The sequence below is a fragment of the Eptesicus fuscus genome, chromosome 5 (assembly GCF_027574615.1).
Source record: "Eptesicus fuscus isolate TK198812 chromosome 5, DD_ASM_mEF_20220401, whole genome shotgun sequence".
Taxonomy (NCBI): domain Eukaryota; kingdom Metazoa; phylum Chordata; class Mammalia; order Chiroptera; family Vespertilionidae; genus Eptesicus; species Eptesicus fuscus.
This window is the reverse complement of record NC_072477.1, coordinates 35,486,193-35,511,798: the sequence shown is the minus strand read 5'-3', so window position 1 is coordinate 35,511,798 and position 25,606 is coordinate 35,486,193. Positions and strand designations below refer to the sequence as shown.

At 40.9% G+C, this 25,606-nt stretch overlaps 1 protein-coding gene across 1 annotated transcript; it reads left to right on the top strand.

Annotated features, from left to right (window-relative positions):
* Window positions 1-10,127: 10,127 nt before the first annotated feature.
* Window positions 10,128-10,445, top strand: LOC103283923 (60S ribosomal protein L36-like). Its single transcript, XM_054715405.1, has one exon. It carries the CDS (start codon window positions 10,128-10,130, stop codon window positions 10,443-10,445), a length of 318 nt encoding a protein of 105 aa, XP_054571380.1.
* Window positions 10,446-25,606: the final 15,161 nt, after the last annotated feature.

Genomic DNA, 25,606 nt, shown 5'->3' with positions numbered 1-25,606 from the left:
ATACAAATATGTACGGATGAGTACATATATGTGCGCGCGCGCGCACACACACACACACACACACACAAAGCATGCAATCTATGGTTCAAAGTGGAACCTATAAAAGCCTTGCTAATTGGAAAGTTCATCATCAGTTTGCCACTTAGTGTTCAGGCTTATGGCTTTTTCTGTCGATTTTCTTTTTTGGGGGGTAGAGCAAATATCCAAAAAAAATCACTTGCAAGAAGAAACATGAAACATCGTAGAAATTATAAAAGGCAATAATTTGACAGACTAACCATCTATAAAACATCTTCATTTAAAAATTAATGTAAAAAGCCCAACAGTATTTTGAATCCAGCAATTCAAATGAATCAAATATTTAAACTGTTATGTCATATAATTGAAGAAAACCTCAGTCAAGCTGACTTGCTAAACGTGTGTAAATTCCACAAGCAGTAAGTACAGTGATCAGAGAACTAAACTGGAGAAAAATCAGGAGAGATCATTTTAGCAGATGGGGCAGAGACAGAGAATGGAAGAAAGAAGGAAATTGAAGCAAGCACTGAAACCAGATTTGGCTTGAAAAAGGAGCCTAAATTATTATGAAAAATGATCATGGAAACATCTCTCAGCTTTGCCCTTTTCTTTCTGAACACCCATCCCACCACCTCCAGCACCAAATGCTTTTGTTTCGTGACTTACTTGTGAATGGTTTTTCTAAAAACCTAGCAGGGAGGTGCATTACCCAACCAAGTCAGTCCTATCTCGGCGCCCACGTTCGGACTCCCAGACAGAGAAGCTGAGTTTCCTTCCTCGGAGTTTCTGAAGTGTGTGGAGGAGGTCAGGAGCAGCCAAATTGTAAGGAACTCCATGTAACTTCGTGGCCTGAAATAGGGACTAAAATTCTTTTAGACAGGAGCAAAATATCTACTGAGAGTCGTCTGCAGGTGGGAGTGTTCCTTTCCTGAGGCTAGAAGCACTGAACACATTCCTCAAAGAAACAAGATCCAAAGTATTTGAAATTTCAGTTGCTCTAGTGGGTCAGCTTAGTTGTTGGGAAGAAAGTACTGGGTCCAGGACACAGGGCCCAGGCGCCTCTCAGCTTGGCCCAGCTGTGCGCCTTCGAGTGCATTGCTCCTTTCCGTGCCTTAGTTTCTTCATCTGTAAAAATGAAGACATTGGACTATTTTCCCAGTTCGATGGCAAAATAAATTTTAATGAAGATACAGTGTTCAGACAAGACGTGATTTAGGAGTGCTCCATAGAACCATCATTGCTCAAAAAGAGAATGGGTTCGCAGAATCAGAGAACTAAAAAGCTAGCAATGCATTTTCCCAGGATTCACTCATTCATTTATTTATTCGTCCATAGGTATTTATTAAAGGTATACTATGTGTCAGACTCCCAGCCAAGAAATGGGATACAGACTTGAATAAAACTCAAGCTTTTCCCTCAAAGAGTTGCAGCTTAGTGGGGAAGAGAGACACACAGATTTGTTTTCACAACACAGAACAGCGAGTCCTCATCTAAGATCTGCCACAGTGCTGTGAGAGCATGTCAGGAGGATCTCAACCAGGAAGGCAATGGTGAAAATGTCACCAAAGGATGCCCGGAGGGGCAACACTCAAGTCCCATCTTAAAGCATGAACAGGAGTTAGCTCTCCAAGAAAAAAGTGTATTTGAGGCAAAGTAAGCAGCTTTTGAGCTAAAGCCTAGAGCAGGGAAAAACACATGGACAGTTCAGGCAACCGTAAGCTGTTCAATGTGGCTGGAAAGCAGGGCTGTGTCCAGAGAAAAGACTGCAGAGAGAGCAGGAGCAAGTCCTGAAGTGCTGAAGGAAAAAGCTCATTCTACTCAGGGTGAAGGCGGGTGGGAACAGGAAGAAACAGCTTGGAGATTTTTAAGACTGGTGGCAAGACCAGTTAAGAGCTTGTGATAAAGATCTGTACCAAGGCCATAGCAGTAGAAATAGAGAGGAGGGAAGAAATTTGTAAATATTCATAAAGTTGAATCAAGGTTTTAGTGATTGATTGGGTTTCAGGGTGAGGAAGAGGGAGATGTTAAGTATGATGTTCTAGTGTAGATGGCTGATGCCACAGATAACATCAAAGGATGGATATCAATTTGGGTTGGGAAAAAAGAATTCTGTCTGGGCTGTGGGTTAATGAGACATTCAGATGGAACTGTCTAAAGGGATTCTAGAAGCTAAAAGAGAGATTAGAGGCAGAGACACAGATTTGGGAGTGAACAGAAGCAATGTCCCAGGATCACATACTCACTGTTCTGTGCCCAAGAGAGGAACCCCCTTCTTCCCTCTGCCACCCTAACAAAGTCTTGAAAAATCCTGTGGAAGAATTCTGATTGGCTTGGATGATATGCCCAACTCTGTGACCAAGCGGGTGGTCTGCATTGATTGGCAGCCCCTCTAGGATCATTTCATGGAAGGATTATGTCCCAAAGGATGTAACAGTGCGATGCAAAGTCACAAATGTCCTTAGCACCCCTTCATCCATTATCTTCTGAACAAGAACTCATTCTCATGAACACATCCTGAAAATGTATCCTTCTGGAATTCCTCCACCTCAGAAACTCCATTCTCCCATCACAGTCTTCTCTCACCATACAGTTATCTCCACCACTCTCAATCTCCTACACACACTTAACCTAATCTTCACCTTCATCCAGGACTCCAGTCTGCAGTCCCTTGCTCGTTTCTGCATTGTAGCAGCCTCCTCGCAACTTTACTTCCTTCCCTATCCAGTCTGGACCACGAGGGTCACATATTTGGTCTGATTTTGAGTCTGTGCAGGACCATGAGAAACTCACAGATGATACTGACCAGCCCTAGGGTGGGCCATGGCCCTCCTGAGTGATTCCTTGGACTGAGACCTGAATATTCACATCTTCCTGACATGTCTCAGTTCAGGTGATGCTCAGCTGACTTGCCCACAACCACCTCTGCACAGTCCCAAAGCAAGTAGTTTTACAGTGGCCCAGGGTTGAGTTCTTGAGCCAAAGCCTCTCCTCTCCCCTTAAAAATCAGGAGATGCCAGTGAAGGTTACCACAATTTTAAAATGCTCTTCCATACTGTTAAGGAAATCTAGAGTTCTTGGACTTGATGAGTTACTCCACTTTTTTTTTTCCACTAAGTATTCAATAAATATTTATCCAGCAAATAATAACTTCAAGTTAAATTTCTGTTCTGTATTTTAACAAATAGACTGAAACCTTTTAATTCTCTCTGCTAAAATGCCCAACCCAACAGAGATCATTGATGAATATGGTGAGAACGAAAAATACAGTTGTTCAGTAACTCCTAGAGTTAAACTAGTGATATCTACATATAGTGAACATGAACAATCCTCTGAGGAAGTAAGTTTACCAAGACTTTGTAAACACCTGTGACTTAAACCAACCACGATTAGGAATCCCCACAATCCCGATCAAGGTAATCTGGAAAGTGTGTTTAGAAAGTAAACTTATATGGTAACAAAACTGGAAATAGACTGTATGAGCTGTCCAGGAAAGAGAGTGATCTACCTGAATGACCAGGCTGCATGCACATTTAAATCTTATCTGATTTAATTTTTTAATAACCTGATTTTCTTTTGGTAGTTTGACTACAAGGAGGGAATATATGGGTTGTACAGATGGAATGCACCATCTTTCTGGCAGTTATATTTATCATTGCTTGCACGTATTTGGATCCTCATTCAAAACAAAACCAACAGAGTAATATCAGCCTAATTTTGCTTCATTACCATAGCAACATAACAGTGAAAAAAATCACACAGCTTCTTCCCTCCCTCTCACATACATGCCCTGTGTTTCTCTTTCGCCTATTTCATTCATCACCATTTTCTTCCATCTAATTTTTTCATCCTTTTTTATATGTTGGCTTCTTTCCTCCCAAAAATGTTTGAGAGTGGAGGTGACTAACAAAACGTCTTAAATTCTAAATGCCAATTTATATGCTCTGTTTTATTCTCTTTAGGGATCCTCCTAGTCGACCAAAGATAGGAACACATTTTTTTTTTCAGAGATGCTGATCTGTATTTCTGAATAAATATAACTTCAACATTCAGAACTTAATTAAAATGCACTCTTAGGTAGAAGGAGAGTATACATATTGGGGGAGCCACTAGCATAACTGAATTTTATTGGGCTTTGTTTCACTCCTTCCTCTCATCCTCAACATAAGCAGCTGTGAAGAAATGGGGACAGTGACAGGAGCTATAACAGATAAACATTTCAATAGCACCTAAAATGAAATCAGGGACATGGACACTATTGCACTCCATACAGAGAGTATACCTACCAATTCCACTCTGGGCCCTCCTTTTCCTACACCCTGTCCTTCTCCCTAAGAATTCTGACTTTGCTCAGGTATCTATTTGCCATCTGCCTTTTTCCTGGAAGGATGGCCCTAACTCCAAGCCTAGATGGTGAATCTTGACTGACATAAGCTAAATATGGGGGTACCATTCCTTTGCCAGGATTTTGGCTCAGGCATGAGCATGCAATACTCTTCTGGCCAATAAAACATAAAGGAAAATCTGTTGGTGGCTTCTGAGAAAGTTTGTTGAGAGGAACAAGCATGTGGCAGTGACCGCTTGTTGCTCCCCACTATGCTCCCCTTAGTCCATAGTAGTAGAAAGTTCACCTGTGCACATGGATAATCCAGAATAAAGAATACATTTCTCAGCCTCTTTTGTAGCCCATTTAGGCCTGATAACTTCTGACCAATAGGAGAAAAGCAGACATGCAGGGTATCAACTCCTGGGAGTCTTCCTCCTTAGACAACTGACAAGTGCCCTTTACCTTCTTCTCTTTCTCCTTTTCTTTATTCTGCTCTGTGGAATGTGGATGTGATAGCTGGAGGTGAAATAACCACGTGAGATCATGAATGACCTTGGGAGTGAAGAACATGTATGGAAGAACAAAAAAATATACCACACTTAAGCTACTCTTATTTTGAGTTTCTGTCATTTACAATCAAACCAAATACTAACTAATTCAAAGAAAGAGATGGCTCATTTTAAGCTCTCCATGTTGTGTCTAGAAGTGATTCCTGGAGCTGCCATAGCCATTGTGCAACCATGAAGGAAACCAGCCGGAGGCCACAGCCGAACATCAGGATGGCAGGTGATAAGATAGAGCTGCAGAGTCAACCAATCCTGCAGCTACCTTCCTGTGGATTTTTCATTATGTGAGGAAATATATTTCATTATTATTTAAGCCACAGAGTTGGTAATTTCTGTTTCTTGCAGCTGAAAGCAATCTAGCTGGTACAGAGTTTAATGGTTTTTAATGGTTGTAAACAACATGATCCTTTAGAAAAGACTCAGCTAACCAAAGATTCAGAAGAAAATGATTAAATCTGAAGGGTTGAGGAAGGTGTGCTATGAAACATTTAGAAAATAGAAAACAGAGGGAAAACACATAATCTCACCAGTCCAAAAGAGCCAAGATAATAATTTTGACCTTCTGGTCTTTAAAAAAAAAGTATTATATGTAATCATATGTTTTTACATATACATATAATCACACTATATGTTTAACTTGATCTCTCCCACTAAATATAAATAAAAACTCTGGACAAAGGATTAAAAGCAACTACCTGAGGATTCGGAAAAGTCAATAAAAGACCAAGGCAGTTTAAGGAGAGAATTCAAAATGTGAAGAAAAACAATTCTGGTGGTGGTAAGTTTTGTGCTTTCTTGCTCTTTTGTTTTGTTTTTAGCTTTTGTTTTGTTTTGATTTTGCTTCTTTATCTTTCAGCTTTTATTGGATGATGGGACAAACTAGTGAACTGCTTAGTAGATGCAGACAACACAGGCTTTCTGACCAGAGCACTGGGAACAGGAATCACTGCATGCCTTTCCTCGATTTACCTTTCAAACTACTTACTTGCATATTATAGATGCCTCATTAGGCCTCTCAAAACTGTGCCTCCTAAAACAAGATTTTTTTTTCCATTTTAAATAAAGCAAGCAGCATGTCCTGACACCCAAGAAGTATCCTCAATTCACTTATTGGAAACCTTAAATTCTGTCAGTCATTTTCCCATGTTGATAGCAAACACAGCAGATTTTCATTTCAGCTATCCCCCAACATCCAGCCGATTTGGCCTCCCAATCAGCAAGAATATCCAATCCATTGTTTCCTTCTATCTACTGGGAAAGGATAAAAACACTTGGGTTTTCAATATAGGAGGTGGGGGAGTAATGGGCCTGGCTGAGTTTGGCTATTTCTGGACTGTTTTCTCCCATCTCATGAACGAAAGGATTTCTGAGACTAGATGCCAGGCCATGGCTAATAATGATGGCCGTGCTCTCACTGCCAATGGGCAAAGAATGTGAGGAGGAATAGAAAGAAACAGAGAAAGAAGGCTGGCGTCATCTTTGCAGCAAAATGCTCATCCATCCCAAAGATGCTGAGCTGCTCCTGCGCTGCCCCTCTCCTTCCTCCTGGAATAAATTTCCGAGTAATCACAGCTCAGAGGAGTTGTTCTTGTTCAAGCCACAGCCTCTGGGTGCTTCTCTTTAATCAATTCTAAGTAACACTTATCTTCAGATCACAGGCGAAGACTGAAAATGAAATTTAAAATATTTTTTATGTTTAAAGTATATACATGATTGATTTTTTTGTAAGTTTGGTGTTCACGTTGCTTTAAAAGTAGTCATTTTCACAGTAATAAGAGAATTCAGACAATTCTAACATTTGAATAATTCATGCTTATTCACATTTTATTACTTGTAAGGCAACAATAGTCTGTCAAAAGTGCAAAATATGTTTGTAGACACCAAGAACAATTTTTTAAAATGTAGTTGTTTGAGAAGATTTCTGTCTGAACAGTTCATAAACTGGTTTTGTATAATATACCAATGTTATGCTGATATTTGAACTATTTATAAATTTCAAACATAACAAATTGAAGATTATCAAAGTTTTAAAATACTATCTTTGGCCCAACAGTTTGCCAGGTGATCACTTTTTGTCTAGCATACATATTCCTCCTAGTTTTCTGGAACAGAGAGGCTAGAAAATGTTCACAAATGAATAAAAATAAAGGAGAGTTTCAGGCACAAATAAAAATAGAAAAAGATTGGGCGTTGTTAAGAAAAAAAAAACACACACACACACAAAACTTTTCCAATGCATTCAGCATAACAGCCTGACAACAGCATAACAAAGTGATTGAAATGTTTGTTGTGATCAAGAAATTGCAAATCAATAAAAAGCCAGGTAAGTACATAGAGAGAGCTTAGCTGCCCCACACTAAGACCGCGCTGCCATCCTGTGGGGAGAGGCAGCCTGCGGGGCAGAAGGGCAGGGAGCCCAAGGGAGCCTGCTCTCAGGAGCGCTGGGTTGTCACCTGGAGAAACATCCGTCTCCCTTATTACCCCACCGTGCTTTTCTGCCCCACATCAAACGCCAGATGGACAGCCAGCTGTCAGAAAAGACTTGTCTGCTTGCCTCCTCAATGGGAGTACAGTGCGTGGAAGGTACCTTTTTTTTGAGTCTTGTACTTTCATGTGAGAAGTGCTGCTAAGGCAGCAGGAGCTCGGGGTAGGAGTTACGTGCTACAAAAATGTCCAGAAACATCAAACGTTACTCTCTCTACAGAAAGGTAGGCTCCAGCGTTAGCCGCTGATTCTTTTGGCTCAAGCTGAGTCCAGCAGTACACAAAGAATAGACAAAAGCCTGCAAACGACTGGCAGTCACCGCGGGGTACGCCAAACCAAGGTTGGCGAACTCCCGACGTTGTTCCTTCTCTGTGGAAGAGCGGCTGCACCTGCGTCCGGCTCAAGCTTGGCCGCATCTCCTCCTCTGGACCCTGGAAAACTCTCCGCGGCAAGAAGGCAGGGCTCTGGTCACTGAAAGCCCTGGTTTCTGTGTCTGTGTGGCTGCTTATGCATATGGAGATTTTATTCCTCAGGCTTCACCCAGTTGAAGCTTGAGCTCGTTTTTAATGAACTATAAAATGAGGCATGACACAACTGTTAAAAATAATTCCTTCTGTAATAACTAAACCCAAGTGCAAGCTTCCTTTTTCTGGAGGCATGTGGAATTAGCCACAGCCTCTAAAATTAGCACTTTTATCTCCCACATAACCCTTTGACAACCCAAACTTAATTATCCATTTACTGTTTACTTGTAATACTAATCCTCACAGACCACTCTTTTGAGTGTCTCCTGCCAGTTTTTATGGTATGTCAGCTTTTTAAAAAATATCATTGCTTTCTTCAATAAGAACTAAATGGGAGGGGGGAAGCATTTTCTTTCACCTAGTTTTATGGATGTCAAGAATAATAAGATACTTATGGATCTTAAGAACTGTCTGCTCATAGGGTTCATTTCTTAAACATGTACAGAACATCTTGTTATATCAGAAAGACGCACCCATTATCCTTCCCCTTTAATAGAAAGGGAAATAAAGGCCAGTTGCATGATTTCTGCAAATCCCTATTATGTAATGGGGGGCGTGAAAAATTCCAGAGAAATCACCTATAAAATGATTTAACTACTATTATGTTGTTATTTATCAAAGCAGGAACAGCATCAAGAAATCTGCATCTTTCCATACTATATGGAATATAAAATTGTGGAAAGAAAAAACACCTCTTTCACCACTTCCCTCTTGTGGATTTTCTTCTATGTCAGTTAGTAGGATAGGATTGCCGACCACTGTTCACAATTCCAATGTGATCCTGGGCATCTCTACAGCAGGGCCTCTCTGAACGGGAAATGTCTATGCCCTCAGGACACTGAAAAAGCAGACACAAAGCGAACTGGTCTGTCATGTTAGGCTTTCTATCTTATTTGTAGCTATGTGCTTGGAAGATCCTTCTTCCAGTCAAGTATCTGTCTATTTTTACGTTCATTAAAACACTCCCTTCCAAATTCAACCTTCAAATACCCTTGACGTTAGAAAGGCAAAAAAATGTGCTATTGTTCACTTAGATGACACACCACTTCCCAATGTTTGCTCTAATCTGCTAATAGCCGGTGGCAGGTGGACAGTCAAAAGAATTCCCATGAGAGCTATTTTCTCCTTTGAACAAGATGGAAATGGCACTGGATTAAGTTCAAATATTGTCTGTGACTGTAGCATATAAAGACATTAAATAGTTTATGGTACTGTAATGACTACCCTTGCAACTATTACTATCTCTTAAACTGTGTCCTGATAGATTAGTCCCACAACTTGCTAAGAAAATATAGTGTGAAAGGGTCAAGAGCATAGCTATGTCACAGTAGATTTAGTAATCCACATGTGGTTAGGAATTCATTCATAGAGTCCAATTAGAAAATGTGAAACAGGCAAAAATGACTGTGTTTGTTTCAATCATGGCTAATCACACAGTTCTTCAGCATGGACCATCACAGCCATCATGAGACATGTATGGGGCACCAATGGCAGCGATGGAAGCAAAAGGCAATCATTAGCCACAAATAATTTCTATGAAAATTCACAACTGGATAATTCCCACACAAGATGACTTTAGGAATAAAGTCATCTAGTTTCTGAGTATGACCAGACAACTGAACATATAAAATACAAAATGCACAAATCTTGAACAATAGGTATTATAATACTGATGAGATTATAAATTCATATAACTTGTCCAGTCATAAGCCAATAGACACAACACATGTTCTAAGAGTTTATAAAACCAATATTTTTGGAGAAGTAAAATCTCCAAAGTATCTGCCTCTGTAAAAACATCACAAAAATAAACAAGATGTTAGTTTTGGCAAAGGAAACATTAAATGAAGAAGCATAAAAATAAGACAAGTTATCATCTTGGTAAGTCTCTGGTTTCATACAGATATTTAATGACAATTCATCTGGTAGTATCTTAAGAATATTTTTAAATATATGTTTTTATTGATTTTTTACAGAGAGGAAGGGAGAGGAATAGAGAGTTAGAAACATCAATGAGAGAGAAACATTGATCAGCTGCCTCCTGCACACCCCCTACTGGGATGTGCCCGCAACCCAGGAACATGCCCTTGACCGGAATCGAACCTAGGACTCTTCAGTCCGCAGGCTGACGCTCTATCCACTGAGCCTAAGGCTTAAGAATATTCTTTGCTTGCTTCCCTTCCCCCCAGCAGCCATTGAGCAGCAGCAGCCATGGCTCAGCACTACCCCATGGCCTTGGGCCTCAACAAGGGCCACAAGGTGACCAAGAATGTGAGAAAGCTGAGGCATAGCCGCCGCTGTGGGTGCTTCACCAAGTACATCAAGTTTGTACAGGACATGATCCGAGAAGTGTGTGGCTCTGCCCTCTCTGTCCTTAGAGACCTTGCACTATTCAAGGTCTCTAAGGACAAGAGGGCCCTGAAGTTGATCAAGAAAAGGGTGGGGACACACATCTGTGCCAAGAGGAAGAGAAAGGAGCTGAGCAATGTCCTTGCAGCCATGAAGAAGGCAGCAGCCGAGAAGGGCTGAACCCCATCCCCTGTGTAATAAAACCTGTTCCGGAAAAAAGAAAAGAAAGAAAAGAACATATTTTACTTACACTAATAGTTATTTAGTACATATCGTCACACATTTATAGCTGTTTCAACCAAGGAGCAGTTGTAATAAAACATAAAAATATGGAATATAGCATTTCTGATGTCCTCAAGGAAATTAGAACAAACAGATACAGTCTTTATTATAGAGCAGACACAATTGATTTTAAAATTGATTCCTTATTAAATCTTTATTATCTCTGCTCCATGACCTGAGTGAAAAATACAAATTAGGGAACTATAGAAAATATGAGTAGTTTACATCTTGTTATAAAACACTAAGTTTGGTAATAGAATATGCCATAATTACCAAGGAAGATGTTAAGTGGTCCTATTCAATTGGAAAAGGAAAGAAAAAATAAAATAATTCTGATCATGAGGATAAATGCTTTCCTGAGGTAGCAGTATTTCCAGAGAATAAAACAAGGGAAAGTAGAGACTGTAAAACAGGAGTGAATAACAAACAACTTCTGATAATCAATTTAAATTTAAAAAAATTAGTAGAAGAGGCTGTTTGGTTTTTCTTCAATAGAAAGGTATTTTTAAAGAGATTTTTAATTATGCAAATACATATGAGGGATAAAATAAGTCATTATTTTAAAATCAAGAATAAAGTGATATAATAAATATGAAAACACTTTGATAAAAAAAAAAAAACTGCAAATGTTCTTTTTTTATCCAAGTGTTTTTCCATGATATTTTGTGTTTATCAAGATGCTTGCCTTGTTATTATTTACTAGAGGCCTGGTGCATGAAATTCATGCATGGGTGGGGTCCCTAGGCCTGGCTGGCAATCAGGGCCGGCTGGGGCCTTCCTGCCAGCTGCCGGCTGCTGACCAGGGCCTGCCAGGAGGTTGGCTGGTGCAGGGAGGGACCAGGGGAGGTTGGCCGGCCACAGGAGGTTGGCTGTGGGAGCGCACTGGCCACCAGGGGGCAGCTCCTGCATTGAGCGTCTGTCCCCTAGTGGTCAGTGCATGTCATAACAACTGGTCATTCGGGTCGTTCTGGCATTTCAATTGCTTAGGCTTTTAGATAGATAGATAGATAGATAGATAGATAGATAGAGTCAATAATGTGATTCTGGGGGTTTTGACAATAATAAGCTATGCATATTGAAACATATATTTGCCATTAATGTTAAGACCAATATAAAATTTAACTTTTCTATTAGAATTTTTGATAAAGGTATTATTTCTTTGTACATGCTTAATTATGCAATTGCTTTCAGTTTTTGCTCAAAAAGTGTATTAATTTCAATTAGTAATTTTTAAAAATTGTTTTTACCTGCTCCACAAAAATGAAACTCTAACCATAATCTTAGTAATTTTATAGTATTCCAAGGAGGTTTTCTAGCATAATTTATTTTATCCCCTTTTTATCTCAGGAAAATAAATATGTGAATAATTATTCACTGTAAATAATCTATGCCTATAAATATTACTGTAACTGAAGGAAATGAACTAGTCGATGGAGAAGGTAATTTGCAAATTCAAATTTAAAAATTTAATTAGCTAATTAAATAAACCCCATTGCTTTGATTTATTTGATAGAAACATAGGTATTTGTTTAACTTTTGAAGTCAGTGTCAATATCATATTTTATCTATTTGAGACTGTGATTTCTTCTCCTTACTATTTCTCTAAGAAATAAAAAGTATAAAAAGGACCTTATATGTTAATATCCTAAATTTCTTGTTTTGACTCCTGACTAAGCCTCCATCTTTTTTTTTTTTAATTTATGAAAACCTAGAAACTGTACTACCAAAATACATAATTTAAACACATTTGCACATGCTTTTACTTCCAGGTGAGAAATGAAACAGTATTACTGAGAAAATTATTAGAAATATGAACTACATCTCAGTTGTGATTGCCTTAAAATCAATATTCTTTTATTTGAACAAACAGCAGCAAAAATCATTAAGGTAGAACCCTAGCAAGTCAGGTTAAATTATAGCTCAATCGTGAATTTGTTAGATCATTTGGACAAATTGTTTCAACAATTTCCATTTCTGCCTCTTGTAAGTATAATAAGCATAATCATCCTTGCTGGAAGCCATGACATAGAACATGTTTTTGGGAAACTTTCCAGATTCTTAGGTATCTATTATAAAAGAGGAAAGATACTATTTACAAAAGTACTATCTGTCAAGAGACAAATTTTATCACATATACTTGAAGTCATGTCCTTATGGCTATGTGGGTAGCATTCACATAAAACTTCAGAGGAACAAAGTACTTCACGAAATAAAATCTAGAGCAGGCTTTAAAAAAATCATCAAGACCCTGAGGAATAAAGCAGATGAATTGATTTAAATGCCTGAATCCTCAGGATTCTTATTTATTCCACATAGTATCTAAAACATGCCAACACCATAAGTTTTTTTGCTGGTCTTTCTTTAAATTTCCCAAGTGAAAAAACATACTCAAGAAGCAAAATTCAATTTAGAAGTAGCTACACCTAAAGGCCGGGGCATGACTGGTCATGTTAACATGCTTGCCTGCTTCTGCCTTGCGCTAGCCGCCTGACTGCCCCTCCTAGCACCCAGTTGTCCCAGGGATGGTGTTTCCATGACTATCATCCGCTGCCTCTGGGCTCCTGCAGCCTATTAGGCAAAAACCCTCTGCTGTTTCTGAGTAATGGAGTGCTCGCAAAACCACACAGTTATCTTTCATAGCTTCAATTTTCCAAGAATTTGACCACTAGCAAAAACAGCCATTTACCTGTTTTCATAAATAATTTTTTCAATTGCATTATTTTAATGGTTTTTCAGATATTATTACATCTGCTAACCCTTCCTCCACAATGGACATATTTCCATTAGGTTGTTTTTTTTTTTTTTTTTTTGCTTATATATAACTAACCATTCCTTTTCTTTGAATGTTCAAGACAGGCAAACCCCTGTGAAGACACACAGCTGGCTGAAAGTTCACCACCAGGTGATCATACCACAGGCAGCCACCTCTAAGAAATACTGGAGGTTAAAAGGAAACTCAGCTTTTCAGATTCAGTAAGATAACAACTGTCTTATATTAGCACCAATTCAAGGTGTTGAGCCTCCAGTCATTGCTGGAGGTTGTATTCCTAATCATTGACCTTGGAGAGTTCAAATTAATCAGAATATCGTGGTCTTTCCGTTCTGCCTGGTTTTCCCCAAGAAAAGGAATTAACTGCAGTTAAGGTTTGGAACTAAAAGAGATTTGTAGATTCATAATGCTTTCCCTGCATCAGATAGCTTTAAGAGGTAACTTTCTTTTTGTTTCAAAGATTATGATTGAGTGTTTAGAAATGTTAAATACATCTTTTTAAAAAAATCAGCCTCTCTTTTAAAAAGTGCAACATGAAGTTTGTTGATTATAAGAGTATTTAAAAAAATTAAAATGTCTACTTTTTTCTATATTTTAAAAATAAAAACTAATGATTTATAATTTGTACCTTCAGTTATTTGTGTTACATTACTTTAAATTGTATGAGTAAGACATTTCTACTTTCCAGGTATTATAAACTGTCATGCCCCTAACAAGCAATTTAATATCACAGAAAAGGAAATTTCCAGTTTGCAGTAAGTAGCTCCCTCCCTCAAGTCCAGAGTTAAACACTACTTATAAAGATGTGTAAACAGGACATTTTAAAGTTGTATTGAACTGTGCATGGCCATAAATAATATTAGGGGGTGAGTAATGAATTTTCCCGATTTATGCAGTATTCCCTTAATATTTCTGGAGGATAAAACTAGTTAGATGGGTGGCTAGTGAGACAGAGGTTACCTGGAATTTCAATTATCAATCAATGTATCAATTATTAAGTATCCATTATGACAGTAACCCTGCAACCATTTCCAAAAAATAAGCAACATCAGTGTCCTGAATGGCCTGGCATGTTGGCTTTTCCACTCTCTAGGGCGTAGCGACACTCAGAACATCAAGTCAAAAAATGCATTGACGAGAGACTCAGTGTCACAAAGTTAGGATGCTGTAGTCTAGAGCCCTGGTCGGCAAACTGCAGCTCGAGAGCCACATGCGGCTCTTTGGCCCCTTGAGTTTTTAGCAAAGGCCAGCTTAACTTTAGTTAATAACAATGTACCTACCTATACAGTTTAAGTTTAAAAAATTTGGCTCTCAAAATAAATTCCAATCATTGTACTGTTGATATTTGGCTCTGTTGACTAATGAGTTTGCTGACCACTGGTCTAGAGGGCCTTTTTCCTCTTTCCTAATCCAAACACTCTCCAACATTGTTCAAATTCTAATTGGTCATTGAAAACAGGTGGAGTTTCAGCATTCACATGCTTTAAATCACTGGGCTCCATACATTTCACAGCATTTAAAAGGCAAGTGACCCCAAAACCGGTTTGGCTCAGTGGATAGAGCGTTGGCCTGCAGACTGAAAGGTCCCAGGTTCGATTCCGCTCAAGGGCATGTACCTTGGTTGCGGGCACATCCCCAGTAGATGGTGTGCAGGAGGCAGCTGATCGATGTTTCTCTCTCATCGATGTTTCTAGCTTTCTATCCCTCTCCCTTCCTCTCTAAAAAAAAATCAATAAAATATATATTTAAAAGGCAAGTGACACAACTCATCATAACGTACCTTGCTGGAGGCTAATTCCAGCATCTTACCTTATAATAGAGAAACATGCAAATTGACCGCACCTCCGCTATGCCCATGATTGGGCCTGCCAGAGGCTGGGGGCGGGACTCCAGGCCGTTGGGAAGACCAAGATGGCTGCGGGCAATCCAGTAAGTTCCGGGGGTCTGAATGGCGATCGCCACCGGGGGGGGGCGGGTCCGGGCCGAGCCCGGTGCTCCCCAGGGTGTCAGCATGGCGATCGCCACCCGGGGGGCGGGTCGGGCCGAGTGGCGATCGCCACCCTGGAGGGCGGGTCCGGCAGAGCCCCGGGCTCCCCGGGGTGTCAGCATGGCGATCGCCACCCGGGGGGGCGGGTCGGGGCCGAGCCCGGCGCTCCCCGGGGTGTCCGCATGGCGATCGCCACCGGGGGCGGTGTGTCCGGGCCGAGCCCGGCGCTCCCCCGGGGTGTCAGCATGGCGATCGCCACCCGGGGGGGCGGGTCCGGGCCGAGCCCGGCGCTCCCCGGGGTGTCAGCATGGCGATCGCCACCCGGGGGGGGCGGGTCCGGGCCGAGCCCGGCGCTCCCCGGGGTGTCAGCATGGCGATCGCCACCCGGGGGGGGCGGGTCCGGGCCGAGCCCGGCGCTCCCCGGGGTGTCAGCATGGCGATCGCCACCCGGGGGGGCGGGTCCGGGCCGAGCCCGGCGCTCCCCGGGGTGTCAGCATGGCGATCGCCACCCGGGGGGCGGGTCGGGCCGAGTGGCGATCGCCACCCTGGAGGGCGGGTCCGGCCGAGCCCGGCGCTCCCCGGGGTGTCAGCATGGCGATCGCCAGGGGGGGGGGGGGGGGGGCGGGTCCGGGCCGAGCCCGGCGCTCCCTGGGGTGTCCGCATGGTTATCGCCACCGGGGGCGGTGTGTCCGGGCCGAGCCCGGCGCTCCCCCGGGTGTCAGCAGGGCGATCGCCACCCGGGGCGTGTCCAGGCGGAGCCCGGTGCTCCCTGGGTGTCCGCATCCATGGCCACCCGGGGGGCGTGTCCTGTCCGAGCCAGGCGCTGCCGGGTGTCCCGGGTGGCCATCGCCACCCTGGGGGGGCGATTCGGGCGGAGCCATGCGTTCCTGGGGCATCCGGGGGCCATCGCCACCCTAGGTTGGGCGTGGCAGGACTCGCCCAGCCCCTCCCAGGGTCCCTGGGAACATTGCAGGCATGTGGTTGCTGAGACCCAGACCAGGCCTCTGGCCACAGATTCATAGCTTTGCAGAGACCTAGGGCAGGGATCTGCTTCATCTGCAGAGAGACGGAGGTTCTATAGTGCCCCCAAGATGTGGGTGGGCCCAGCCAGGGGTCAAGGGGCATGGAAGGACTCCTGGCAGAGGGGCAAGGACCCTCACTCCTGAGGCGGGGGTTGAGGGATGGAGCCACCTCAGTGGAGGGGTGCTGCACTGCAGGGTACTGGACTGACTGAGGTGATTCAGAGAAGCTCCCAGTGCTAATGGGCCTCGCTCAGGCGGCCTTCACACTTCAGAGGCAGTGACTACTGCTCCTGCCTTCACCCAAAAGCAAGCTCGCTACACCCTGCCCCATAGCAGAGCATGCCTAGGCAGTGAGTGGGACGCCTTCCACCTGCTTCGGAGAAGGGGGGGCAGTAAAGAATGGGGGGAGAGGAAAGAATGTGGAGCATCTGCAATGAAGAGGTGCTTGAGAAAGAGGCTGGGAAGCCTGACTGGAAGGTTTGTTCTGTTTGCTGGGCCGCTGCCCCTTAGGAAGCGCAAAGAGCATGGCTCTGAGGGCTTCCTGTGTGCTCTGAGGGCTTCCTGAGTCAAGTTCCACAGCCAACTGGAATTGGCCTCAGTTTCCTGGTCTGTAAAATGGATGAAGCCTGTCCCAGTGCCTTCACTGGGCTTTGATGGCCAATTGAGATACTATATAAAGAAAATGAGGGAAGAAGTGAGAAAGAAAAGGACGGACAAAAAAACACAAAAGAAAGACTGAAAGGAACCTGTAAACCCATTGTCACTTAAATAGGGAATATAGTCAATAGTGTTGTAATGATGGTATGATGCCAGGTGGGTACTAGAAATATCGGGGAACACTTTGTAAAGTATATGATTGTCTAACCACTATTCTGTAACTAATATAAAACCTGAAACCAATACAAAATAATGTTGAATGTAAAGAAATGAAAATTGGAGTGAAATTTTTATAAATTTCAAAGTTTAAATAAAAGCTGTAAAGGAAGAAAGGGGAGAATAAAAAGTGTTTTTCATTTTGCCACTTCATTAAAAAGACAGTTGTCTTTATGTGGTGCTTTTATACTTTTCTAAGTCATTATCTCATTTTAATTTCCGGGCAACTTAAAGACAAGGTAAGTATTCCCTCCACTATTCAAAGAAAGGAAATCTTGGTGTCTGGTCCTAATGATTCAATCGTCAAGCCCTTATTGTAAAGCAGGGTTAGTAAAATTTTCTGTGCAGGGTCATATCTATACTAATAAAAGCCTTGGGGGTGATCAGGCCAGCAGGGGAGGGTATTTGGGGGCAATCAGGCCCGCAGAGGAGCAGTTAGGGGTCAATCAGGCAGGTAGGTGAGCGGTTAGGAGCCAGCAGTCCCGGATTGTGAGAAGAATGTCCAACTGCAGGATTAGGCCCGATTCCTGTGTGGAATCGGGCCTAATCCTGCAGTTGGACATCCCCCGAGGGGTCCCATATTAGAGAGGGTGCAAGCTGGGCTGAGGGACACCCTCCCCAGTGCACGAATTTCGTGCACCGGGCCCCTAGTGTCATAATAAATGCAAGAAGTTCATCAAAAGGTTGGTGGACCTTGAGTCTTCAGCAAGGACTGAAGAATTATATTACTGCCTGCTGGAATGGCCAAAAGCATTTCCAAACCTGAAAATCTGCATATATTATTGCCTACTGCCAGACAGCTGAGGGCATTTCAATCTACATGTTATTACCTGCCACTGGCCAAACAGCTGAACAGCTGAAAGCAGTTCCCCCTACCTGACAATGCCTACTGTGTACCAAACCTTGCCTTTGATATGTATATCTGCTTTGTCTTAGAGAAATTTGTGTTAATAAAAATCTAGGGGTTCAGAGATTCAGAGAACTTGGTTACTGAAGCTAGGTCTCCTCTGGCTCCCCAAAATGCCTTCCAAATTTATATTTCATGTCTAGTCTCTTTATTAATTTACACGCAGCCCTTCTCCAAATTCCTGAACCCTTCTAGATGCTGAGAAACACCCTGGCAGTACCTCATTCCAGATAGTTCAAAGGGGTCTGCTAGTGTAATTATTCTTCCCTCCAAGTTTTCTGAAGAGGAGCGGGAGGGAACTCAGATATGCTCGTGAGACTCCACTGGGTATTTTACCAATTCATTTAGCATGTATTTATTGAGGGTCTACTATATACCAAACTGTACTAAGTTATGGGGACTTCTCTTCCTGGCACTGGAACCCTGGGCTGGGGGCCAGGTGTGGGGCTGGGACCCCTTGCTCCTCACGGGAGGCCTCCTCATCCAAGAGATCCCTCCCAATTAAAAACACACCACACGTTCTGCACCTCTGCCCCTCCTACCAGTCTCAATGTGCTTTCTTCTTTAATTCTCTAGTTGTAGGGCTTCCATTCAGATTTCAGGTGGTTCTGAATGATGGCTGTTCTGTATTTTAGTTGTAATTTTGATGTGGTGTGGGAGGACCCAAGTACTGGTGTATACTGTCATCTTGGTTCAGAGGCTTGCCTTGTGTTTTAAAAAGGAAGCCTAATATTTCTTTTTTATGTTGGAAGAAAATAAAATTTGAATTCTTTTCTCCCTATTATACATATGATGGTAGTTTTTTTGTAAACTTAAATATTGATAGAATGTGACTCTGACTCTTGACAAACTTATAAAAAGAAATCAGAACAACAAAAAGACAACCCAAGTAAAAATGGGCAAAGGATTTGGGTAGACATTTCTCTAAAGATGATATACAAATGTCCAATAAGCATAAGATAAGATGTGCACTATCATTAGTCATCAGGGAAATGAACATTAAAATCATTTTGTAATAAAAAAGACAGACAACTAACAAGTTTTGGCAAGAATGTGAAGAACTGAAATCCTCATACATTGCTGGTATGAATGTAAAACGGAGCAGCCACTGTGGAAAACAGGTTAGCAGTGTCTCAAAAAGTTAAACATAGAATTACCCTTCCCTCCTATACTTTTTAAAAAAATTATTTTATTGTTTCTATTCACAATTACCAAAGGCATTTCCATTGATTATAAGGAGCTGGGAAAATAAGATTCACATTTTAAGGAATCTTTGAAAGGACATTATTTCTCATTTACTAGATTCAGTGCAATATTGATTGTTAATGTTTTTGGATATTTATTCAACTGAGAAGAAGATAAAAGATATGAGTTGAATTTGGAATGTAACTTTAGTAGGATGTGTAATAGGCTTTAAAATAAGGTAATATTGAGTAATTTAGTAGCGCTATCTATGACAGAAGTAAGCATATAAAGATAGGATGCTGAATTATAAAACTGTAGAACCTCATGAGGCTTAAAAAAATAGGAACAGGGTCAGTATGTGTATAGTTACTCTCAGCTTCAAAAGAACAAAATAGGTCTATGATTCTATTACTCCAAGACATTATGATAATACCAAAAATAAGATTATAAACATTCTTAACACCCAATGAAAAGTTAATCATTCAAAAGGAGAACAATTCTGGGCAATTAATAATCCTCCCACACTTTTCAAAGCCACTCAAAGAGACTAAATAGAGTAATGATGTAAAAGACTACTCAGAACATAGTGGCTTAAAGTGTTGGAGGTTTAGTTTTTGTTGTGCCAAATTCCAAAACTTCTGAATGTCCTGAGTTCTTTAACCCTGGGAGAAAGTGACAGTGATGTAGCTTTGGGGATGATTTGTATAATGACATTTGTGATTTGAGTTTTTGTGGTAATCGTTTCGTAATACATGAAAATCATGTAATTATGCTGTACACCTTAAACTTGTACAGTGAATATGTCAATCATATCTCAATAAAACTGGGTGGGGGGACAAAAAAGCACACTAGACTTGAAGTCAGGAGACCAAATACTATTCCTTCTTTACCTCGACTAACCACTCTGGTTCACCTGGCACTTTCCCTTGAGTTTTTAATGTGTATTTATAATATATGTGCATGTGTGTATTCCTGTTAACAAAACAATTTATTCTTTTTTTAAGATATATTTTTATTGATTTCAGAAAGGGAGAGGGAGAGAGATAGAAACATCAATGATGAGAGAGAATAATTGAATGGCTGCCTCCTGCACACCCCCCCTAGGGATGGAGCTCACAACCTGGGCATGTGCCCTGACTAGGAATCGAACTGTGACCACCTGGCTCATAGGTCTATGCTCAACCACTCAACCACACCATCTGGGCTATTCTTAATTTGAAAATTCAACTGTTAGTAAAACATATAATAAAGACAATTTACCTCATTGATGAATTATTGTGGACAATTGATGAGCTGCATTATAATATGAGAACAAGAGAGAAAAAAGGCCCAATGTACAGTAAAATCAAAATTAAATTTGGCAGGGAAGGGAACCACATGAAAAAAAGAACCTTGTAAGTCTTACTTAGTAGGTACATGCTGGGCACAGCACAAACAATAACTCTTGAGGTTTGTAGAAGGAAAAATAGCATCATTGCGACAAAATGAAGGAAAGAGAGAAATTGATGTGAATGCACACAGGGGGATGAACATACCTTCCACTTCGATAAAAAGCATATTGTGTTTGTATTGAAATATCAATTCTGCGCAATACTTTATATGTTCCCCAGTCTCCTAACAAAAGTGTGGTCCTTGGAGCATATTGAGGAAGCCTCAGAAAGTAAACAGTTAGAGGAAAGGTGTTAATGAAGCAGCTTGATGCAATTTGATCAAAAGTAATAAAAGAGATGAAGAGGTAGTGAGTCATCTGTGCAGCAAAACCTAAAGGAAAAGCCTGGCTGGTGTGGCTAAATGCTTGCACATTGACCCATGAACCAGGAGGTCATGGTTGGATCCCCAGTCAGGGCACATGCCCAGGGTTGCAGGCTCGATCCCCATTAGGGGGTGTGCAGGAGGCAGTCAATCAATGATTCTCTCTCATCATTGATGTTTCTACCTCTCTCTCCTTCTCCCTTTCTCTCTCTAAAATCAATAGAAACATATTTTTAAAAACACTTAAAGGAAAGAACATCAAGTGTTATTGGTGTCATCTTTGGTATTTAATGAATTTACAAAGTAGAATTCATCTATGCCTGCCATTCTTCCTCCACTTGAACGTTCATAGTTTAGTAAACTCAGTTCCTGATTGTCCAGTCATGCTTTCATCCGAGAAAAAGATTCCTGGAAAAAGGAATATCTTAGAAATGTTTGGGGCTTTGGGTTTCAAACTACCCTCCTTTTCAGGGTCTCTAATTGCTTCCCATCAAACTGGGAAGTCAATCTGGAATATTTTCAGGATGCTCAAGTTCCTGCAAGCTTTATATCTAAAGCAGATGCACAGCTGTGCAGAGAACAACCTTTGAAGTTACCATGCTTTGCTGGTAGCTGAAATGCTTTGCTTTGATCTGTAGGCACCATTTTTCCTAGGGAACTTTCTCGTGATTTTTGTATTTTCTGTCACCAAGTATTTTTATTCTATAATGTCACTATTTCTTATGAACCAAGGAAGACAAATATGGGCAAATATTTTGCCAGATGTGTTATCTTTGGTAATATAAAGGTAAGAGAAACAAGGTCACTAAAGCTATGTGATTTCTTTTAAATGCTCAATATAACTAACTTGGATTAAATGGTAATTTTATATTTCTTTTTATTTTTACCTCCTGATATTTGTAGAGAATAATAAGAAAGTTGGACTCATTTATCTGTAAACATGTAAAATGAGAAAGAGCCAGAAAAAAAATATTTAATTTCTTGATGAGTTTTATTATTTTGTTTCAGGCATAGGAAGATTTTATTAAAATGGTCCATAACTATTTAATATTTGTTTAATGTTTAATAAAATAATTACATGGCATATGAAGTTATATTTCTAAAATGATGGAGAAAGAGAAGAAAGGTCAAGAAAAAAGAGAAAGGGAGGGAGAAAAACTCTAACAAGGGAAGATGGAAGCAAAAGGAAAAAAAACAAATTAAGGAAGAACATGAAAGAAAAAGAAGAAAAGTAGATAAAAGAGATGGATGGGGGTAAAAAGAAAAAAGTATTGTGCAGAATTTATATTTCAATACAAACACAATATACTTTTATGTTGAAAGGGTACACATCAAGTTATTATTCTCTACAAATCTTACTATTGTTGCTGCTATTGCTTTAAAATATACATATATACTTCTTTAAATAAATGTCTTTATGTCCTGAGTACACACAGTACTAAGAAAAAGTGGTCCTGAGTGCTTTTCTTTCCTGTTATTGTGTTTAAAGGAAAAGAGATTTTTTTAAATGATCTTTTCTCAATTCTTGAAGACAAGGAGAATGTAATGTGGTTGTTATTTATGGTTTTAAAAACAAACAAACATGGCTTGTATAGATTTTCCTAAACTGATATTTGTTGTTAAGGTGTTAATGCATTTATTTATTCTAAAAGATAATTGAAGACCTTAGGGTATACTTAAACTCCCACCAATGAAAGGTGCTAAAAATGAACAAATGGATAAACTGTAGATTCGTGTCTACAAAGCCATTTCTATCTTAAGTTAAATTGCTCTCTGAAAAACTGATGTCTAACTCTTGGAGAGGGCAATGAATACAGCTGGGTTAGTATTTGTAACATTGCATTAAGAAAATGTAGGGGATCCAAGCAATAAGATAATCAAGAGTCCTAACCTTGATACTAACATTTTTAGTGTAATTTTTGTTTGGAAGTCAGTTTTACCACCAGGACCACCTTTGGATTATAAATGCTATATTAGCAGTTAGAACTCAGCCTATTGCATTTACTTCTGTCATTATGGACAATAGCTTTTTGGTCTATTGCATAACTTGAGCATATATGTCCATAATGGCAGAAGTAAATGCAATAGGCTGAGTTCTAACTGCTAATATAGCATTTATAATCCAAAGGTGGTCCTGGTGGTAAAACTGAATTCCAAACAAAAATTTTTTGTGTGCGAGGCTAGACACCACATATCTTTCTTTATTTATCCATTTGTTCATCATTTTTAGCACCTTTCATTGGTGGGAGTTTAAGTATACCCTAAGGTCTTCAATTATCTTTTAGAATAAATAAAGATATGTGGTGTCTAGCCTCGCACACAAAATAGCTTTAAAACAAGTCATTCACACTGAGACTTGGCTCTCAATTTAAGTTGCCTTTTCAAGGTTTCCTCCTTTTAAAACGGTGGCCTTTGACTATCAGCCAACTACTTGCAGCATTGCATGCTCAGGGTAACCTATGTCAGGCTTACAAAATTTTGCTCCTTTTGTTCCCTACCTGTGTGTTGGCACACTGTATTATGTTCCAGCAGCAGAAGTAACTAGGGATCAAGCCAACTGGCTACTTGACATTGAAGATAAACTGCTGAGAAAGATGTGGCCAAGAACAGCTTTCTCTGTAAAGAAGAGCCGAGAAGATTCTAAATGTATTTGAGTCTCTCAATAGAAACAGCCCAGATAGGAACACCACCTAGTCTTAGAGGATTCGTACCCAGTTTTGTTCGTACCCAGTTCCTCTTCTCCTTGGAGCAGAAAACAGGACATCTTGACATGGGCAATGCCCCTGCTCCTAAATATAATGGTACCTTTCACCTATTTCTGGTGACTCTTATTTTCTCTTGCTGCTGGATCCCCCACATAATTATAAGCCTAAGGCAGGCAAGCACAATGGTACACAGTGGGTGAAGGCTTCCTCCACAGATGCAGACAATATCTACCTGGCTTGTACTGCTTACTTCGGCCATTAACCCACTTTTATACTCTTTTGAGCAAAAGGTGTGAAAAAGCTCCTAAAAAAAATGAAAGAAGAAGATGCTTTTCACCCCAAATCTTATTTTCTGGTCCAAGATGTTTTGGTGAGTCAGTCTGAAAATGCTAAGGGGAATGGCAGAAAGAAAGGTCTACCAAAGAGTGAGCAACATATGTAACCTTTGTCAAAGTGTAATCCTGCCACTCATAAAGCAACCTAGTCAGATGAAGAAATATATGAGTATAGGTCAAGCAGCTTTTCTGATGGGGCAGGGAGATCCCACTGGATTATGGAAAATTTCAAATCAGAGCAAGCAGCACTTTTGTACCCCAGCTGGAGAGGGTCTAACCCATTGTCTTTACAAGTTCACTGTGTGCTGCCTGACCTCTCTGAGGCAGCTGCAATAGTTTGCGCTCTAGAGTTTCTGCCTCAACTAGTTTCTTCATCCAATTCATCCTCCACCCAGCTACAGCATAATCTCCCTAAGGCACCAGTGATTTAACCCGGCACTCTGATTGAAAGCTTCAGTGATTGCCCATTCCCTGGAGAATCTAATGGGCATTGGACCTTCTCCCCCAGTTTCCCCACTTGTAACATGCTCTCAAAAAGCTGGACAGCCCTGGCTGGTTTGGCTCAGTAGATAGAGTGTTGGCCTGTGTACTGAAGGGTTCTGGGTTCAATTCCAGTCAAGGGCACATGCCTGGGTTGCAGGCTCAATTCCCAGTAGGAGGTGTGTAGGAGGCAGCCCATCAATGATTCTCTCTCATAATTGATGTTTCCCTCTCTCTCTCTCTCTCTCTCTCTCTCTCTCTCTCTCTCTCTCTCTCTGAAATCAATAAATGCTGGACAAAGTACTTGATGTTTTATGGACATGCCCTGTGCTTCCTACTCACAAGTCTTTTACTCATTTTAGTCTTTTCTCCTCAGATATCTACCCTGTACCCACTGCCCCCCGCCCCATTCTCTTCTATTGAAATCTTATCCTTTATTATGAATTAAAATGGAATTCCTCCCCACTTCCTCACAAAATATGTTGAAGTCTTTTAACCCTAGTACTTGTGAATGTGACTTGACTTGGAAATGCGGTCTTTGCAGATGGTCAGATTAAGATGAGGTCATTTGAGTGGGTCCTAATCCATTATGGCTGGTGCCCTTATAACTATTTTGTTAAACATGGGGTGACATGTTTCCCAATCTAATCATAAGACACAGACATGCACAGAGAGAAGACGATGTGAAGACAGCCATGTAATGACAGAAGCAGAGATTGGCCTGATGCAGGCACGAGCCAAGGAATGCCAAGGATTGCTGGCCATCAACAGAAGTTGGGAAGAGGCAAGGAAAGATTCTACCCTGAATCTCAGAGGGAATGGCTCTGCCAACACCTTAATTTTGGATGTCTAATCTTCTGAACTTCGAGACAATAAATTGCTGCTATTTTAGCCACCTAGTTGGTAGTACTTTGTTACAGCAGCTCTGGGAAACTAATACATGTGTCCTTTAAGGCCCAGTTCATATGACACCTACTTCATTAAAACTTCCCTGATTTCAGTCTGTCTAAAGTAAACCCTTGCACTTTCCCACAGCCTCATAA

Coding starts and splice junctions, on each gene's coding strand:
- LOC103283923 (XM_054715405.1), top strand. CDS start 10,128: ATGGCTCAGCACTACCCCATGGCCTTGGGCCTCAACAAGGGCCACAAG.